Source organism: Pangasianodon hypophthalmus, chromosome 9, assembly GCF_027358585.1.
Source record: "Pangasianodon hypophthalmus isolate fPanHyp1 chromosome 9, fPanHyp1.pri, whole genome shotgun sequence".
In the NCBI taxonomy this organism is placed as follows: Eukaryota; Metazoa; Chordata; class Actinopteri; order Siluriformes; family Pangasiidae; genus Pangasianodon; species Pangasianodon hypophthalmus.
In genome coordinates, this window is record NC_069718.1 from 6,921,048 (window position 1) to 6,942,896 (window position 21,849).

The 21,849-nt window shown below is 39.3% G+C and overlaps 1 protein-coding gene across 5 annotated transcripts in view; it reads left to right on the forward strand.

Moving 5' to 3' along the window:
- The window catches only part of syngap1a (synaptic Ras GTPase activating protein 1a), a 126,849-nt gene that overhangs the window by 99,256 nt on the left and 5,744 nt on the right, over window positions 1-21,849 (forward strand). For 4 of the 5 annotated variants that reach the window (XM_034307383.2, XM_053236699.1, XM_053236698.1 and 1 more), the window contains 13 exons: window positions 98-337; window positions 517-852; window positions 1,127-1,271; window positions 1,652-1,796; window positions 3,429-3,665; window positions 6,207-6,408; window positions 8,681-8,862; window positions 10,161-10,350; window positions 10,962-11,504; window positions 12,348-12,806; window positions 13,640-13,813; window positions 15,930-16,141; window positions 19,743-19,815. In XM_034307383.2, the coding sequence (XP_034163274.2) occupies window positions 98-337; window positions 517-852; window positions 1,127-1,271; window positions 1,652-1,796; window positions 3,429-3,665; window positions 6,207-6,408; window positions 8,681-8,862; window positions 10,161-10,350; window positions 10,962-11,504; window positions 12,348-12,806; window positions 13,640-13,813; window positions 15,930-16,141; window positions 19,743-19,815 (3,138 nt within the window). The remainder of the gene's footprint in view (window positions 1-97; window positions 338-516; window positions 853-1,126; window positions 1,272-1,651; window positions 1,797-3,428; window positions 3,666-6,206; window positions 6,409-8,680; window positions 8,863-10,160; window positions 10,351-10,961; window positions 11,505-12,347; window positions 12,807-13,639; window positions 13,814-15,929; window positions 16,142-19,742; window positions 19,816-21,849) is intronic. The other variant, XM_053236700.1, reaches the window with a different exon arrangement.

Sequence of the window (21,849 nt, forward strand, 5' to 3'; positions counted from 1 at the left end):
AATAAATGTATTATTCAATATGGAGTAAGTTATGAGGGCAGTTCTTACATGACAAAGCTTTAACTCATTCGTCATTTTCATTTTGATACCATTGCAGGATAACAGTCGTCGGGTGGACAATGTTCTTAAATTGTGGATTATCGAGGCGCGGGATCTTCCACCTAAAAAGCGCTACTACTGCGAGTTGTGTCTGGATGACATGCTGTACGCGCGCACCACCAGCAAGCCTCGAACAGACACAGTGTTCTGGGGTGAGCACTTTGAGTTCAACAACCTCCCTGCTATCCGGAGCCTGCGCCTGCACCTCTACAAGGAGACAGACAAGAAGCGACGCAAGGTCTGAGTGATGACCAAACATACCAGATTGTTATCAAGATAATCTTTTCATTTAGAGATAACCATAATGTATTGTTATCTATAACAGATCCAGATGTATTTTATTTGACACCTCTGTAATGGGCAACTATCACTGCTTGCCCTGTATTAATTGGGGATATGTGTGTGTGTTTTTGACAGGAGAAAAGCACATATCTTGGCTTGGTCAGCATTCCCATCTCGAGCATCACAGGCCGTCAGTTTGTGGAGCAATGGTACCCAGTCATCCAGCCCAGTGTCCTTGCAAAGGGTGGTGGTGTGGGCAGTGGAAAGGTCATTAATGCCTCACTGAGGCTCAAATCACGCTACCAGACTATGAGTATCCTGCCCATGGAGCTGTATAAGGAGTTTGCAGAGTATGTGACGAATAATTACCGCACTCTGTGTGCTGTTCTGGAGCCACTCTTGAGTGTGAAGAGCAAGGAGGAAGTGGCCTGTGCCCTGGTGCACATTCTACAGAGCACCGGCAAGGCCAAGGTCCGTGAGTCCACTTCCTGTTTAACTTTGCACCTTTCTGAGTTTCAGAAACAGAGCAGGGGTGATTATCTCAGCTCAGCAAAGGTTCTGAACACTTTACAGACTCATTAGATTGTCTGAAAATGAGGTTTGAGGGTAATTTTTGGCTCTTGTTTTTGATAAAGCACTGTGCCCAAAACCTCTAAGCACATCATAAACTCTAAGCTGGTTATCATTTTAAATGTGTTTGGCACAAGATGAAGTAGGTTTGAGAGGAGTTGTTTTTCTTGTGCAGGATTTTCTCTCGGACATGGCGTTGAGTGAGGTGGATCGTTTCATAGATAGAGAGCATCTGATCTTCAGGGAGAACACACTGGCGACCAAAGCCATAGAGGAGTACCTCAAACTTGTTGGACATCGCTACCTTAAAGACACCATTGGTACGTGGTTAGGGTGGTGATGATGACCCTGCTGAAACATCTAGCTTGGTCAGACCAGACACAACAATTAAAGGCAATTAAAAATCTTAAAAATTAAATGATCAGTTTAGACAAATAATAAGGAAGGTGTTAAGTAACTTACCAGCTGGCAATGATGGTCTACCAGCTTGATCAGCTCAGCCTGTGTTTGGGCATCTGGTAGCTGGTCAGACAGAGCTTGATTTTTCAGCAGGGTGTAAGAAATCTCTAATATTTGCTCAAGAATTAGATCATGATGCTGGTGATGATATGGTGATGGTATTCTTGTTTGGGGAATTGAGTATGAGCGGGTGACCAGAACGATGTTGATGGTATTGCCATTGTTGATAATGTGTGTGTAGGTGAGTTTATTCGTGCACTGTATGAGTCAGAGGAAAACTGTGAGGTGGACCCCATGCGAACCCCACCTTCCATGCTCCCAGACCACCAGGCTAACCTACGCATGTGCTGTGAACTTGCACTCTGCAAGATCATCAACTCCCATTGGTATGTTTTCCCCTATGATCTCCCTTTTCTTGCACCCCACTGTTTTCATTTCGGACCAAGAAATTTGGCTCCCAGAAAGAACCTGTTCATAAACTTCTTTTACACTGTAGAATCCTTACTTTTCAGCACTCATAAAACCTTTCACTCTACTTGATTTCTGCTGATCTAGAAAAACAATCATACTGTGAGGTATTCTAACCTTATTCAAGTTTTACTACAGTCAGCAATCCAGGTCAAGATAATCAAACTAAAAGTGGCAAGAACAAAGGAAGCAAGAATGAGGAAAAACACTGAGAGAAACCAAGACTCCCATCAGTTGCACTGGTTACTGAAGTTATAGTAATAGATGGAATTTACAACATTAAAATCAAGATACACCTACCACACTGAAGGAATATTCATTAAACCAGCCAGTGTATAGTGTTTAAAAAGTCTTTCCTGTTTAGGGGAACTGCTGTATTGATCATATACAGTACAAAAAACATGTTAGGAGCTCAGGTGTTAATTGGAGTGGGGCAGGAAGAACCCAGCAGGGGTACTACATCAGAATACCACCCTAGGTTTATATCTAACAAACAGAGAATACATATATATATATATATATATATATATATATATATATATATATATATATATATATATATATATATATATATATATATATTAACACCTGAGCTCCTAACATGCTTTTTGTACTGTATATGATCAATACAGCAGTTCCCCTAAACATATATATATATATATGTATATATATATATATATATATATATATATATATAGCAATGCAAATGAAAAATGAGAAAGAGGTGATGGCCGAGTGCCCAGCCCAAAGACATCATTGCCTATCCACTATACCATATCTTTTCATTTCGTCTCTCTGTTGGTGTTTCTTATTTGAATTGTCTGAGACATTGAATTTTTAATTTCACTTGCATGGCAACTAATGGGATGTTTATAGTTATCAATAGTTAAATGAGGAAAAAAAGGAAATACTGGTGGCCCTAGAACAAATCCTTGTGGGACACCACGAGGTTTTGCTTTTGTATGTTCTTACATACTTTTCTTTTTATTCACGAACTAATAGTGTTAGTGATTTCAAAGAATTGTTAAGGCCTACATATTGTCACTGGCCTTAAGCATAACAAGCAAAGCACAGGGATTAAAGTTAGTGCAAGATTTCTCAGTCACATTTTGAGAATTTTAGGTATAAAGCTGAGGGTGAGAGAAGTGTAGAAGTAAATATAGAAGTGAAGTAAAGGTATGATTTCTCTTCCCTTTCATTTCTATTCCTGTCATTCAGTGCCTGCTAAACTGCAAAACTATAGATTTTGATTATCAGTAAGTTGTACAAAATATAAGGCTAGTGGAACAAATCGTGGCGAGGACTACAGTGTGAAAAGGGCTTAAACAAGTTAACAGGTGCTACTGGGTGGATTGTGCTACTGACAATAGGACCTTGAGAGATTTTGTTTTCATATTGATCCCCAGGATTTGTTCATGTGCTTTAAGCTCTGGAGAGGATTTAAAAAAGCAAAAATCCAGTGCAAGGTTCTCTCCTAATTCATTGTACATTATACTGTATGTTTCATATTCCTCATTTACTATTCTTACTCTTTCTCTTTCATTCTACAGTGTTTTCCCCCGGGAACTTAAGGAAGTATTTGCATCGTGGCGTGTTCGTTGTGCTGAAAGAGGTCGTGAGGACATTGCAGATCGGCTCATCAGTTCCTCACTGTTCCTGCGCTTCCTGTGCCCAGCCATCATGTCTCCATCACTGTTTAACCTGACGCAGGAGTACCCATCTGAGCGCACATCCCGAACCCTCACGCTCATCGCCAAGGTGGTGCAGAGCCTGGCCAGCTTCTCCAAGTCAGTCACTAGAGTCCACTGCCATCCAGGCCGGATCCATACTCACCATCCAGGCCCAAACCATATTCGCTGTCCAGGCCCAAGCCATAATCACTAAAATTCAGTATCCTTAATTAATCCATATTCACCATTGAGGCCCAAACCATACTTACCATCCAAGCCCAAATCATAATGACTAAACACCAGCATTCCCAACTTGACTCATACTTACCATCCAGCATCAAGCAATCATCACTAAATTCCATTGTCTTTACCCATAATAGTTAACAAGATCTAAATCATATTCACATCCAACCCACACTAACCATCCAGGCCCAAACTATAATGTCTGTGTTCTGGTATTCCTACCCAACCCATACAATCCATACAGGACCAAGCCATTATCATTAAACCCTAAGTCACTAAACCCTTAATCACTAAATCGCTACTCAACTCATACTCACTATTCAAGCCCAAACTATAATGGCTAACGTTCAGCATTACTACCCTACCCAAACCACAAACTAAGACATACTAATCATGTAAGAATCATGTAAGATATACTCCCAGTTCGGATTAAAACCCTTGATGTCTAAATTACAGCATCCTCATCCAGCCCATTTACACCATCTATCTTCACCACCCAAGAGATACTACCTGTCTGTGTCAAAACTGTACTTACTAAGGTCCAGCATTCCTACCAAAGCTATTTTCACCATCTACACCCAACCCATAATTAATCTCCAGCATCCCTACCTAAACCATACTCACCATTCAGGCCAATGGCATTATCACTAAACACCAGTATCTCTACTAAACCCATTCTCATCCACCAATACTCAGAATTCATGAATAAGACATACTCCTCATTCAGGTCAAAACAATAATGTCCAACATTCCTACACAACCCATACATCATCCAGGCCCATACAATAATAACTCATCTCTGGCATCCCTTTCCAACCCAACCTAACCAGCCCTACCCATGTTTACCATCCAGACCCATACCATAAACACTAATCTATGGCATCCCAACAGCCTAGCCCAACCTAATCATCTAGGCCATACCCATACTTAAGATTCAAGACATCCCTACCCAATCCTAGCCATCTAGGCCCAACTCATATTCCCCATCCAGGCCCATACCATAATCATTAATCAATGGCATCCCTACCTTGCCCAACCTAACCATCCAGGCCATACCCATGCTTAAGATCCATGGCATTGCTTCCTTACCCAAAGTAAAGTTCTAGACCCAACACATAGTTACCATCCAAGCCCATACCATGATCACTAATGTTTGGCTTCTGTACCCAGCCAAACCTAACCATCCTGGCCATACCCATCCTTAAGATCTCTGGCATCCATACCCAACCCAGACTAACTGTCCATGCCCATCCTATGCGTACTATCCAAGCTCAAACCATGCTCACTATCCAGGCCCAAACCATTACTCTCCAGAATCCCTGCACAACCCATACTCAGCATCCATGCCCTTACCCTAATAACTAATCTCTGGCATCCCTTTCCAACCCAACCTAACCATCAAGGCCCTACCCATGTTCACCATTCCGGCCCATATCATAAACACTAATCTGTGGCATCCCTACAGCCCAGCCCAACCTAATCATCCAGGCCATACCCATACTTAAGATTCATGGCATCCCTACCCAACCCAAACTTCCCAACCCACTAACCTTCCAGACCCAAATCATATTCACTAAACTCCAGTGTCCCAACCCAAAACATGCATACCATCCAGGCCCATACCATGTGTCTACTATTACTAACTACTTGACTAACTGTCATTCAGGCCCTACCTATACTCGCTGTTAAATGCTGAACTATAGTCATTAGACTCAATGCAAACCACACATAGCACTGACCCCCAAACCATATCTGTGCTACTCACTAGACACACTGCATTAGGATCGTAACCATATGTTCATTATCCAGAATCCACTCTCGTCCCTTTTACACCCGTCCTGTCCCAGGCTCTTTCACAATAACTGTGTATAATTCAGGCTTTTAAATGTGCCATGCTTTCCATCACACTTTCAGAAACATTCTCATTTAGCTTTGCTCTCCAGCACTGATGTGTGTGTGTGTGCGTGTATGTGTGGGTGTGTGTGTGTGTGTGTGTGTGCGTGAGTGTGTGTGTGTGTGAGTGTGGTGAAGAGTTTAACTTCTGCTCTATCGCTGTTCCGTCTGTGTCGGCATCGCACTCATCATCTGTCTCTCTTTCTCTTTAATCCCTCCTTTTCTCTGTCACCCATCGACCACTCAACCCTCTTTCCCCTTCATCTTCCTGTTTTCCTCTTTCTTTCTTTGTTCTGTCATATTTGTCTTCTATCATTCTCTTTCCCTCTTCTCCCTCTGTCAATCTGTTCTTTCTCTATCTCCTTTGCTTTCCTTTTCCCATTCTCTCTTTCTCTCTGTTGCTCCACCTCTTTCTCTTTTTCTCTGTCCTCTCTGCCCTCTCTTTCTCTTTCACTCTCTCTCTCTCGCTCTCTCTCTCTCTCTCTCTCTCCCACACTCCTCTTTGCTCTGTGTATTCTGTAGGTTTAGTGGTAAAGAGGATCATATGATGTTTATGAATGAGTTCCTGGAGATGGAGTGGGGATCCATGCAGCAGTTCCTCTATGAGATCAGTAATGTGGACTGTGGTAGTAACGCGGGGGCGTTTGAGGGTTACATCGACCTCGGCCGAGAGCTCTCTATCCTGCACAGCCTGCTCTGGGAAGTCATGGCCCAACTGAGCAAGGTAACAAACACAGGCCAGATGTACACTACATGATTTTAGTCCAATTGTATGCCTTTGCCTTTTATGACAAATTTTCAGAATCAGTAGTGAATTTACCAGGTTGATTATTACTTGCCTAAAGTGTGATTTCCTCAAACAGTGAATGTCACCGCTTTGATCAAGTTGTGGGATAGTTCCAGTATGTGCTGTAGCAAAAAGGACAACAATTCAGTTTATAATTAGATACTGGCTGTCAAATTGTCTGTGATGCTCCTGCGTTTGCAACTGGAATGAAATCTTTAAACACAATTTTTTTTCTCTTTTTCCTTTTTGGGAGTAATAAGAATTTAAATGCTATAACTCAATTGGGGTACACATACATGCAAAAGAGAAACAGATTTTAGTTCAGAAAAGTAGTTTTCAAAACTATATATAATGAAAACATTTTACCAAGTAAAATGTTACCAACTAAAATGTTTTCTCAGGCCACCACACATTTGTTACCATATTTCTCATAGACGATTGACATAGCTGTATCTGCATCATGTAGGAAACTATGGTATCATCACTCAGATGACAAAAATGCTTAGTATATTCAAAAGTTTCAACCTATATTAAAACTGAACTTTTATTTGCATCATAGAATACCAAAACATAGAAAACATTCAGGCACTATGTAGCACAAGTAAAGGGCTGTAAAAATAAATAAATAAAACAACACGGACCCCCTCAGTTACTAATGTTTTATTAAGCCCATTAAAGAGGCCAATAACTATAAGGAATTGATAATGAATATTATATCTTTGATAATTGCAGGTTGTGATTTCCAGTAATGTTTTAAAAGAAAAAAATCAGGGTCCCATTGGCTGTTCTTTCACGGACCACTGGGGTTCTCCAGACCTCACTTTGAGAACCATAGGCTAAGAGAATGCTTTTATCATTAGGAATGCTAAAAACTAAAAGCTTAGAGAATGCTTTTATCATCATCACTCTGACCAAGTGAACAGATTCCCTATAATAAAACCGGTGCAACAACAGCAGAATAAAAATGTAGCCTGCATTTGTGTAGGGTGGGTTTCAGAGTTTTTATGTCATATAGAAACCATTTGAGAGTGCAAACATACATGCATTTGTCAGATCCTGTAGTTGTGGGTTCGTGCTACTTCCTTTCCATAAAGCATCGTCTGCCTCCCACACGACTCGCAAGTCCAGTTTATGAGGTGCTTTGCATCTAAAAATGTAGTGAAATTCTCCCTTGACTCAAAAGCACCATAAATGTCCACTTATGGCATCACTTCTGTTCAGTAGCAGCTCTCAGTGCAGCAGAAAGGATTTGTTCTTCAGCACAGTGGATAAGTACTCAAATCACCTCAAAAACCTGTTTTGTTCATTTTTTATGATGTCAAAAGCACTTTGCAATTAGAAAGGTAGATACTGCAGATGTGTCAACACTGTTAGTGAATTCTTCCTTAAATAAAAGTTACTAATTGAATACTCTGGTTAATGTTGAAGTACAGCTTCATAGTCTTCACTAATTTACCATCAGGAACTAAATCAGTGTGATCAGAGGCAGGCATTTTTTTTTCTTTTGTGTATACTTCTTGTACTTTTATGCTCCTAAAATTACTTTAAGCATAAAAGTACAAGAAAGATTCACAAAAGAAAAAAAAATGTTCGAAATGTAGTGAGTAGAAAGGAAAGAAACAAAGTAGTAGGTGAAAGAAAAACTCAAGGATAGTATGAATAAGTAAAAAAAATAAATGTACAGTAATAAAGTAATTAAACTGTTATGCTCCACCTCTTGGCTTTAACCAAAACAAATTAGCAATGGCCACAGATAAATTATTAAATGGTTACCCCAAACTCATTTTGAAGATAATTTTTTTCTGTATTGAATTAAAAAGAATTTCATCAGTTCCACAACAAAAGGCAATTTCACTCTCATCAATAATTTCAGATTCTATGAATATTTAAATTGGAAGCTCCCAAAATCATACACGTGCCCAGTCCCTTATCGGAACTGCATGGCCTGCCTTTCATATGGAAACAACAAAATATTAATGTAACACTTTTCTACTTTAACCAGTGTATGCACTCAAATTCATTTTATGGAAAGGATCTATAAATTATAAAACACATTTTACCAAGTTCATGATTCTTTAGCAAAGTTATTACTATTCTGTTATGACTAGGGAAAATATAGGGCACTTATTGAAATAATTCATTTTAAGACATCACTATAATATGACTATATGTATAAAAACAATGATTATAAATCTCATTTCTGTGCCAGGATGCTATCTTGAAGCTAGGGCCCTTGCCACGTTTGCTGAACGACATCAGCGTCGCTCTGAGGAACCCACAGCTGCACCGGCAGGCGAGTCACCAGCCACCCGAACGACACCTCGCACGCACGCCCTACAGCCGCCCAGCCACTAATGACTTCCAGAGCCTGATGATGAGGGAGCAGAACAGGTACAAGAGCACACCTCAGACTTCATTAACAAATAGAGAAAGAAACTTGAGAATTACAGGAATTATGGGGAATTATGTGCTGCACAAATTTGAAGTGATCTATGTACATATTATGCTGGATATAACAGCCTGATAGTCTGGGTATAGTTTCCAGAAATCCTGTTCAGACCTAGCGTTAACATCCATCTTGGATGATCCAATTACCAGTGGACAGCATTTAACTGGCATGAAGACATGATCTGATCACACAAACCCCCCTGCAGAAGTGGTCACGGAAACAATCAAGATGAAGTCACCAAAAACATCCCTCAAGTAAAAGTATGTAAGGAATTAAACATTGGTGGTGTACCTACTTATACATCGTAATTTATTCTTCTTACACCTAATTATACTTTACAGCAGCTATAAACAGTCATTCCTTCACCAGGCTCTTTTTTCTCTTTCTTGAAGTCAATAAGATATAGAAAAGCAGACTGTAATGTTATTGAGAAACCAGAAAGCACAATCTCCCTTGTGCTTAAGACTTTCCCATGGCGGAAAACTTACTGACTGTTGCAAAGCGCTGACACTGGATACTCCTTCCGTAAATGCTAAATAAATGTATACTCACATAAACCTTCACAATGTCAACATATAATATATTTTTCTTTGTTAAATAAGAACACTTAAAAATGTTTGTTATTAGTCTTGGATGATGTGGAGCATCCGCCGTACAAGTCTCTGTGAATGCACTGTTACTATAGAAATAACAGCGTGTTAGAACAAGCACATTAATATAAACGTGTGATTTTCAGGTACACTACTGTCTGAGCTGCTGTTAGAACATAACTAAAATAGTCTTCATCTAAATAATGCCTTAAGTTAAAAAAGAATGTAATATATTCAATACAATATACAATAAATATATTGTAATATATTTAATTTATCAACAGTGATCTACCACCTTTAATTCGTAGGCTGAATTTCAGGTGGTTTCATATTCACTACATTGGCTCACTACCTAGGGTCTAAAATTACTGCTGTACTAGAAAGTGCACTGTTTGCTCAATAATATATTTAGCTAATGGATACTGAAGTGGTCACTAAAGACACATTTGAGACAGATGAAAATACCAGAATGTGAATGAATGTCTGAACCAGAGTCTTACTTGACTCTCCGCTTGTGATTGGACAACCTAAGAGAGATGTTGGTGGTTAACAGGCACTGAGAACTTTAATGAGTTTCTGAAAGTCATTACAAATGTGTAACTCTTTAAGATAAATAAAACTTCCAAATACATTTCTGTTTCTGTCTGTAGTTCTATAGATATCTCTCGTCTACCATCTCCTACCTCCGGAGGCGGAGCTCTCTCTCACCCGGGCATGGCTGGCTTCGACAGAGATCACCGTGGCAACAAAGATGTGTTCTATGTGGCACGCCCACCCTTAGCCCGCTCAAGCCCCGCCTACTGCACCAGCAGCTCTGACATCACTGAGCCAGACCCTAAGGTATGTGGAAACACACAAAAAAAAACATAAAAGACAACCTACACACATATGTAAGTACATTCTTAAAGCCTTATTTATATCTTTATTATAAATATAGATATTAAATAATGCTATAAATATAAAGGAAATCAAACCAACTGTGGTAGTGTATATACAGTATAGTAGTATAGTTGTTTTACAGTTAACTGAAAGGATAACTGAAAGATGAATACATTGGACAAAAACTACATGAATACTGATGTTTATCTGTGAAACCAAATCCATAAATGAGCAATGTGCACCAGTGTAATTATTCGATTGATTGGTGACTAGAGTGGATGTGACATGAGTGGACTTGACTCTGTTGGACTGGATTTGACCTGAACTGACTTGATTTCATTTGACTGGAGTTGACTTGACTTGATTGGAGTTGGCTTGACTTGATTTCCTGACTTGATTTCTCTTGACTTGATCTGACTTAATTGGACTGTTCTTTCCCACAACGGTCGATTGGCAAACCTCACCAAGAAATAAAACCAAACATGACCTTTGGTCCTATGACCTTGATACTAAAAACCTGGAGAAAGTCCTGTATGTCTGAATAGACTGTTTATTTCTGACCTGTTCCCTAGGTGCTGAGTGTGAATAAGAGTGTATCTATGATGGACCTGCAGGACTCTCGCATCAACAGCATTTCCAACCTGCACTCTGTGAACGACATGCTGAACTCGTCACAGGGCTCCATCGCTGGACTGGGCAGTTTCGGTGGCGCTCCTCTGCGGCTCGGGGGCATGAGGTTCAGCCATTCGGGCGGCTTGGCCTCGGACTCGCTCTCCCAGCAGCAGCAGCATGCGGCAGCTGCCATGCACGTGCCGCTCTCCTTCCAGAACCCGCTGTTCCACTTGGCTTCGGATGGGCCTCAGTACCATGGCCCACCCCATGCCTCACACGCCCCACCGCTTCTGCTCGCCCCGGAGCCTGAGAACGGGCACGCAGGCTTCGGTGTGCCAGCCTTCGGCCATGGCGGGTTCTCTCGCAGTGAGGATCTCTCAGCCCTGCGCACGCAGAACAGCCTGGTGCAGCCCAGCATTGTCCACTCGCACAGCTACAGTGACGACTACACCCGCCACAACCAGGCTGACTACGCACGCCGGCAGCTATCACTGCAGGTGCAGGTATGCTGTAAACAGAATTACTGCAAATGTGTGACGAGTGTTCAGTTTGTCTACATATACCATAGAGTAGCAATGTTATAATTATGGCAAACATTGATTGGTTGGTTGATTGATTGGTTGATTGGTTGGTTGATTACGTGTTACAAAGGACCGCTGGATTTTCTACAACGTAAATGAAATGTGCTATATAAATAGAAGGGTAGACTAAAACCTTTTTATTTTATTACATTTTTTCCCCATTATTTTTAACAGTCTTTATTTTGCAGCAACTGCAAATGATTACAACTAAAGCTTCATTTGCAGTTTTGCTTTGTGGCACAATAAAAGTTTCCATGTAAATAAATATTAGAAATAATAAAAAAGGAACAGTATAATATTAATTGGAATGCATTATAATCCAAGTAAATGTGAAAGGTAGGGCCTGAATGGCTCTGAACAGGATTTTGGGTTCCAAGCACTACAATTTAATGGGTTTCTGAAAACAAATATCTGGTGCCTTGAGCTAAATACTAAAGATGCACAAAATGGTTGCTGTTGTTTATGTAAATCAGAAAAGAGCAAACTTTTACAAGTAAATGTAAGTGAAAGTCACTCATAACACATAACACATACATTAGTTTTGTGTGATCTAATACAAATATAATTGAATACTTAGAATTGAAAAACCCTTGAAAAGTAATAAATAATTTAGAGCAGATGCACTGCTGGTTTCTTGCCTCATGTCTTGACTTTAATTTTATAAATGCCTGACAGCTGAATATACATTTTTGCCTGATCTTATGGCTTGTGATAAATTAGTTTTTGTGTATAATATACATACATTATTTCTCTCTCTGTCTCTAGGAGAATCTCCATCAGCAGGTATTAATGGGCATGGCCCCTCAGACTGCTACCGGCACCGGAACACCCGCCTCAGTTGCAACGCCCCCAGCCACCATGCACCCTGTCCGTCAGGCTTCTATGGCTCCTCCCCCTACACAGCGTATTAAGCCTCAGCCTTCCCACCAGCTGTCAGTCAGCTCAGCTGCTAACTCCACCCCACCCAAGGTCCGACCCCAGAGCGGAAACCTCCTTCAGTCACCTGAGTCGAGTTTTGGAGCAAGGCCGTTGCCACGGCAGCAGCTGTCAGTTAAGGACAGCCCCGCCCCTGGTCTCCCTCACCAGTCCAGCACAGCCAGTGATAGCCAGCCACCACAGGGGGGTGCTAATGAGAACACAGAGAATGCACAGAGTGATACTCCTGCTAAAACTGCTCCACAATCCAACCAACAGCACCTACTAAAACCAACTACTAACAAGCAGGTACACACCCACATACACACACACACACACACACGATTGTACACAATATAACACTGTGTATATGGAAGATACACTGATATACTACAAAACTCTGAATTTTATGGAATAATCACACAGGAAGCAGGCATGTTGAGTTGCAAAGGTTTGGTGAAGATGCATAAGCAATAAATTTAACTCTGATTAGTGAAACCAGGAGGTTTAAGGAGTTCTGAGACTCATTTTAGCCACATCTGTCTCTCTAAGCCACATTTGACAACCAAAACCCCTTTTAATAAGTGATGAATGTTCTCCATGAATGCCAATGCTGGAGCTTATAAAATATTAGCAAGACTAAAAAATGGCAGGAAAAAAATCACAAGTGTGGATGCAGTAACCGTCTTATTCATAAAACAGTTAAAATGTGGAACTACACTAGAAGTTGGCATTTGAATGTCATGGACATATTTGCATGTTAGCATATAATCAGATTCCGTAATGCCATTTCAGTTTGTCTGACTGCAGACACATTTATCTACAAACGCAGCTAAAATCAAGATACAAACAAGATGTATAAATTGTCCTGGTATAAATTTGGTCAAAGTATATTACACTTAGTTCAGCACTACAAGGTCATATGCAGCCTACTGAGAAAAAGACTAGAACATAAGCAGGTTGTTGTTAACAATGCACACGTCTAGACAGTCACTTGCTACATGCTAGCTATTTATTTATAATATATAAAGACTTATGCACCTGTATTTATTCCTTATTGTTTTTTTTTTAATGAAAGCTTTCTTTAATGCAGTATAAAACTGTTTTATTTCACATAGCTGTTTCTCTGTTCATGTCTTTAGGGCTCTAAGTCTCCCTCCACACTGAACCCTCCGACCCCTGCATCCGAGCGGACAGTCGCCTGGGTGTCCAACATGCCGCACCTGTCAGCTGACATCGAGAGTCTGCGTGTGGACAGAGAGGACCTGAAACTGAAGGAGCACTCTAAGAGCATGGACGAGTCTCGGCTGGACCGGGTCAGTGACAGTTTCCATTTACAAATCATCAGTAATATCCATTATGGATTGGAGTCACATCCATATTTTGTTTGTTTTTTGCCTTTCTACATTTAGATATATATTTAGTCATTTGTCAGACACACAAATCCAGATGTACCAAAAGTGGACAAATCTGTAGCCCTGGAGCCTGGGACAATTATATTTCATATCTGGGCTTTTATTTTTTTATTCATAATGAACAAAAAGGGAAAAAGCCCTACTTCTTATTGACTATTGACACCTTAAAGCTGTAACTGCAGTACATGCTACTCATTCCAAATCCCAACCCTGATGCACTACACATTGATCATTTTGTATGAACAATATGATGGATTACAGTGAGCTGGGAGTGTGGTAGTGCTGTGTAAAGGGGTGGGTCTTGAGTTTTGATTTGTACAGTTCCAGAGTAGAGAAATCACTGAGGTGTTGAAGCAGGGTATTCCAGACTTTGGGGGTGGTTTTGAGTGGGGACCCATTGAGGACATGGATGTGCATTAGTTTTGAATGTACTGAGGTTTGTTCGTGGAATGGGTTGGAAGACCAAAAAACAGAGAATTATACTAATCGAACTATGAAGTGATGAATGCATGGACACGGGTTTCAGCAGCATGATTGCTGAAGGAGGAGAAAAGGCAAGTAATGTTGTGAAGGTGAAAAAAAGACAGTTTTGATGACTGAGGCAATATGGGAGTGAAAGGTGAGTGAAGACTTAAAGAGAATACGAAGGGTTCAGATGGATTTATGATAGTGCCGTCAATAGTCAGGCGGAGATCATTGACTTTAGACAAGGCTCCCTCTGATCGACTCAAAGGATCTCTGTTTTAGAAGTATTAAGTCTAAGGAAGTTATCTGCCATCCAGTGTTTGATAATATGAAGGCAGTTTTGCAGGGAGGAGGGAGGAAGTGAAATGGAGGGTTTACAGCTGAGGTAGGTCTGAGTGTCATCTGCATAAAAGGGAAAATGTAAGTCATGCTCGTGAATAATGGAACCAAGTGGAAGCATATAAATGATATGGAAATTTGGGGAACACCTTGAGAAACGAGTGTGGGATGCGAATTAGCCGATAGAGATGAATTGCTGTCTGTTTGTCAGGTAGGATGCGAACCATGCCAGAGCTGTATCGCAGATGCTTAATGGAAACCGAAGATTTGAAATGGTGTGATTGACGGTATCAGAAGCAGCAGTGAGGTCAAGATGGAGGAGAATGTCAATGAGACCAGAGGCAGCTGAATGGAGAAGGTCATTTTTCTACCCTAAGGAGTGCAGTTTCCGTGCTGTGTTGAGAGTGAAAGCCAGATTAAAAGAGTTCATATAGCTGGAAAGATTTTGTGAGGAATTTGTGAGGCAACAACTTTCACCAAGAGCTTGGATAAAAATGGAAGATGGGAAATTGGTCTATAGTTGCTAAGGATAGCTGGGTCCCTCATAAACTCTTTGTTTGCCTTGGGCCCTTACATTGGTTGTATTACTGTATTTAACTAGCTTGCCAAACATTATTACATTACATTAGCTACTACTTCTTAAAGTCGTCAAATAAAGTCAGTTTTAGGCTGTATGATTACAGCAGTCTTTTAAGACTATTACTCGTCATGCTGTATGATATGATCCCAATAAAATCTTGGCTGAATTCTATAACCGACTACGCAGTAATGTGTTCTACTACATTCTGCATATATCATCAATTAGCATGATCTGGGTTTGTAAGAAAAACAGGGTTGCATAAGCAAAAAATTTCCAAGAGAAAATCTGAATAAAAAAATTTCTGCCACTGCCAGAACTTAGTCCTTGGCTGTCTTGAATCGTCCACTGGTCAGCACAATCTTGACCACCAATCTCACTCAATGAATTATTTTACGACATTCATTTTCTGTACACAAAAAGGAGCAAACAACTGAAGGTGCAAGAATGGAGAGCATTTGGAAAATATACTTCCATAACCTGAAAAAATAGAAATGAATGTTGGTTTGTACAAGTGCTCGAGTGGTCTAGTCAGTACCTAAAAAGGACAGATTCAGATCCTAGGTGTGATTCAAAAGGCATGGTGCGAAGACATTAATGTATCGTTTGTGTGTCTTTGTATGTGTGTGTGAAAAGGTGCGTGAGTATGAGGAGGAGATCCACTCCCTGAAGGAGCGGCTGATGATGTCCCACCGTAAGCTGGAGGAGTATGAACGCAGGCTGCACTCCCAAGAGCAGCAGACCAACAAGATCCTGCTGCAGTACCAGAGCCGTCTGGACGACAGCGAGAGGAGACTGAGGCAGCAGCAGCTGGAGAAAGACTCGCAGATCAAAGGCATCATCAGCAGGTCACAATCCCGTTGAGGCACAGTGTGTGTGTATGTGTGTGTGAAGGAGCAGTCTCAGTAAAGCCCAAAAGAAAGCATGCAGGCCACCACATAATGTCCAAATCTCTCCGAAGGGTTCAGCACTCTGATTCTCACGTCATTTGAGCGATGGTGTTTTATGTGTTATTGTTTTGCATGTTGTTGTATGAATGTGAAATTATTTTGTGATGTCGTTGTGCACTGTTGTTTGTGATTGTCTTGCTTACTACAGTGTGGTTGTGTTGATATTTATTATGTGATTGTGTTGTTGCGTGTTAAATGAAACTGTCGTATGGCATCAAATCCAGCTGTGATTTGAGCACAACTGATGGATCAACATCAGCTGCATGGAAACAAGCTCCTGCCCAATAGTTCATATGTATATGACCTGCCCCAATTTACCATCACGCATTTATAATTTACATGAAATATGGTCTAATTCCTGCAGCTGTTGATATTGTGGACAGCACTCAGAAGGCCACAATCATCCAACATCCTAGGAAGTGAAATTTTAGTGAAATTAAGTTAAAGGTTTTTATATCTGAGACTGCTGGAAGAAAATATGTTCTTGTTGAAAACCTGAAATAATATCAACAGGATAGAATAAAATCTATCACAGAATAGAAGCTTATAAGGATCTGTAGACATTTATGAAAGAATGGTAACAGAAATGCAGGTAGTTCTTTCATCTCTATTTGTTGCTTTTTTTTAAAAAATTAATTTTAAAACTCAAATAGATTAAAGCTCAAATAGATAACTCAAATAGATTAAAATTAAAATAGATAACTCACATAAATTAAAACTCAATTGGAGAACTCAAAATTAACACAAATTGATTAAAACTCAATTGGAGAACTCACATACATTAAATCTTAAATGGATAACTCAAAGATTAAAACTCAAATAGAGTAAATCTCAAATAGATAACTCAAATACATTAAAACTCAAATAGATAACTTGTATATTAAAATTCAAATAGATAAATCAAATAGATTAAACCTCAAATAGATAACTCAAATAGTTTAAAACTCAAATAAATAGCACAGATTAAAACTCAAATAACTCGGATTAAAACTCAAATGCTTAACTCAACTTAAAGCTCAAATAGATATCATACAGATTAAATGCATATCAAATGCACATGCATAAATGCAACAAACTCAAATGCATAACACAAATAGATTAAAGCTCAAAAAATAAGTCAGATTAAAACTAATAGATAATCTATCATCTATCTATCTAACTATCTATCTATCTATCTATCTATCTATCTATCTATATATATATATATATATATATATATATATATATATATATATATATATATATATATATATATATATATATATACATATATATATATACATACATACATGCATACACACAGTCAGGTCTGGAAGTATTTGGACAATGACGGAGTTTTTGTGATTTTGCCTTTATACACCACCACAATGGATTTGAAATAAAACAATCAAGATGTGATCGAAGTGTAGACTTTCAGCTTAATTTTTAAGAGGTCATTTTAAGCAAAGTACCTCCATTTTCAGAGGCTCAAAGGTATTTGGACAAAGTGACTGACAAGAAGTTAATTGACCAGGTGTGGTCTATTCCCTCGTTACTTCAAGACAAATGAAGCAGATAAAAGATCTGGAGTTGATATCAGGTACTGAGTTGGCATTTGGCAGCTGTTTGACTGGAGCTACCAGCCAGATTAGACTTTGCCAGAAAACATCTAAAAAAGCCTCCCATGTTCTGGAATAAGATTCTTTGGACTGATGAAACCAAGATTAACTTGTACCAGAATGATGGGAAGAGAAAAGTATGGTGAAAGTAAGGAACAGCTCAAGATGAATTCTGAGGTGTATAGGGCGATACTCTCTGCTCACATTCAGCCAAATTCTACAAAACTGATAGGACGCTGCTTCACAGTGCAGGTGGATAATAACACTAAACATACCGCAAAAGCAACTCAAGACTTTTTGAAGGCAAACAATGGAATATTCTTCAATGGCCTGATCTCAACCCAATAGAGCATGCTTTTCACTTACTGAAGACAAGACTGAAGGCAGAAAGACCCACAAACAAGCAGCAACTGAAGGTGGCAGCAGTGAAGGCCTGGCAAAGCATCTCCAGGGAGGAAACTCAGAATTTGAGTTTTGAGAACATGGGCTCCAGATTTCAGGCAGTCATTGACTGCAAAGGATTTTCATCCAAGTATTAAAATTATGGTTATATTTACAATTATGTCACTTTGTCCAAATACCCTGAAAATGGAGGTACTTTGTTGAAAATGGCTGTAATTCCTAAATGGTAAATGCCATATTTTTGTGAAACCTCTTAAAATAAAGCTGGAAGTCTACACTTCGATCACATCTTGATTGTTTTATTTCAAATCCATTGTGGTGGTGTATAAAGGCAAAATCACAAAAACTCTGTCATTGTCCAAATACTTCTGGACTTGACTGTGTGTATATATATATATATATATATATATATATATATATATATATATATATATATATATAAAACACATTTTGAACCCCCAGCATGGGGCAACTCCAAGGTGGCAGAGCCACAGAGCTGAGCTGCATGCATGAAAGGTCCCCCATGGTTCTGTGTGAGGGGGTGCTAGGAAAAATGTCAAATAAATAAAATCGCATGTGGCATGTTTTAGTGTTTATCAAATTATGGAATAACCCTGCGTTGATTTCCAAGCATCTTTGATTACCCTGGCTGTGTGGGTCACATGCCCAAGGCTCCTCATCCCAATGCACCATCTTACAATTCCTCATGTCCTCAAAAGCACGTTACTCAGTTGAAGCACTAATGACCTCAAAGATCTAGGCAACTAATTTACCTGATTTACAGATGACAGGTTAACACTTTTCAGATGTAACTACCTACATTTTAGGAGGCTGTAAGATTCAGCATGCGCAATTATCATTATCAGTGTTATTTTCTACTAACTTCCAGCATGGGCTATTATGATTATCACTGTTATTGTATACTCTGATTATTATTAGTTTCACTACTCTGCTTACTATACTTGTTATAATGATAAATGTTTTTTCTTTTTTAAATGCAAATCAAGCAATTTTACAGGTTGTCAAAATGTTATGCTCAAATTTACATGCACTCTGACCAGACGTGAGTTTGATCGTACAGATCGAAGATGAAATTAATGAATAAGGTAACTGTCAGCGGAATTTGCGCAGAATCAGAGTTAACTTTACACAATTCTAGCAAATAAGGGCTAGTGTGTGTTCATCATCCTCTAGTCCTTCATCAGTATCAATTCCTGACTACAGCACCGCATAACTGCACACATATCAAATGTAGGTGCACTGATAAAATAGTGAATGATTGTAGCTACAAGGTGTATATTATTTTATCTTAGTGTATATTAATAGCATGATTGCGATTGCGCTTTTGTATGATTATCGTGTTGTGTTGTGCTTGTGCTTGTGCTTGTGATTGTGGTGCTGCATGTTTTTTGTGATTTGTGTTGTTATATGTGTTGTATGATCGTATCGTTGTGTGATTGTGGAGTTTTGTGATTGTGTTGATGTGTGTTGTGTTCCAGGCTGATGGCGGTGGAGGATGAGTTGAGAGGCAGTGGCGTTTCTGACCTCAAATCCCGAATATTTACAGGAGAGGTCTGTCTCTTTCATATACACATACACACGTGCAGCCGACTGCAGTACAGTACTGGCTAAAACACACTTAGCTACGTTTCCATGCACACAGAAACCTGAATATATTTGATTAATAACCTGGCCTTTGTATATTGAAAAGATTATTTCCATTGGTTAAACAGACTCACCGGCAACTTTAACACCTGTACACCTGCTCATTCATGCAATTATCCAATCAGCCAATCATGTGGCATTTTAATGTTTTGGTTATGTTTTGGTCTACAATATACTTACAATCCACGATTAGATTATTGATGTGCATGCAAACGTATGTAGTTGCTGTTTGGATTGTTCCCAGTCACAGTTTAACAGTTATCATCCCATTGCAATCTAACCTTCTTCCTGTTTCATTTATCGGAAATCGTCATACATTGTCATATTTGTGTGACTGTGTTATTTTCAGTGCGTTGTGTATTACACTACAGGGACCCTCATTGTGTTTTTACATTTACAACACCATCAATCACATGAAGCACTGTTGTATTTGTGAGAAAGCTTGAATGCAACCATTTTTATGAGTAGTGTTACCTTTTTTTGTTTTCAGTATGTTTTCAGTTTGTTGTACTAAAAGCCAGTTGTGGCTATTACTGGAAAATACATGCTGAGCAGTAAAGCCAGTTTAGAGCAGATACAGTATCAGACTGAAGCTACATGCATCCAGGGAACCAAAGTGATGTTCAAGTTGATTTCTTTTAAATGACAAATGACTTTGAGCCAGACAACCTGTGTATAGTTCAGTCTTGCAATACTTATGGATGTAGCTCTGTAGCTCAATATAAGGATGTAGCTTTCTCAGTATAGGAGTATAGTTATGTTTTTTCCAAGAAAAGCTTGGGGAGAAGTGTTGCAACCACATACTTGAGGCTACACCCACACGTATACATATACATATATTTTTGAAAACATCAAGATGGCGAAAAAGTTCAAAAATGAAAAAATGACAAACATAAGGATTCATATGCATGGACTGACAATGAAGTCAAAATCTCCTAGCACATGCTAAGGTTCTTACTGTGATGTGTGTTTTAAAAAACACATTTTCCCATCCACACAAAAACAGTGAAAACATCTGACCTTGTTTTCATGTGGAAGGAAGGACAAAATGCAGAGATATCTGTATACATGTGGACGGAGCCTAAGTGTGTTGCATCATTCAGCATATCTATATATAATGTATCACACATTGGGCCTCATTTATCAAGCTGGATACACAAAGAATACAAGGTATTCATGCAAATCCTGTAAATTCAGAAAAATGTTTGTATGATACTAATGCTCCTGATTGTGTGTAAATTGCTTCTTTTCATTATGTTTACAGCATTTAGCAGACACCCTTATAAGTGTGACTTATAGAAGTGCTTCTTAGTCTCTATCAAAAACACATCCTCCTAGTAGTATTTACAGTATAAAATAATATAAAATAATTAAAGAATATGAAAAATAATGTAAGCTGTCTGTGCACTTGAACTTTTATGGCCTTTTGTGGGTGTCACTACATGCTTATGAGCTGTGTTGGGAAAATGCTTTGCACTTTACAGGTGATCACTATACCCATGCAAATACAAAGAAAATCAGCCTTTGCAAAGTCTTGCAGAAACATTTAGTTCGGTTTGGCTTATGCAAATATTTACATGCAGATCTACTAAAAGACTGATAAATAAGGCCCATTCATCCCGTTTTAATCCCTCATGGGATTTGGCAGACAACACTTGCCATGCTGCCTCCAAATTATGTCAGAAAGCTGACGGACTATATTACTATCTCAGACTGTTTGCATTCTACAGTTTGAGTTGTGGTACAGAAGTTTAATTGATGAATACTGCAGGCTAGATCCTATGTTTGTTTCCCATGTTAGCTCTGTACATGGTTCCTCCACCTGGTGAGATCATGATCATCAAACATCTTAGTGAAAGGAGCAACACACCATGGCAGCCTTTCAATTTTGTCCATCTGGATGGTGCATAGATGCCAGTTGCTAACACAGGCAGAATCTCA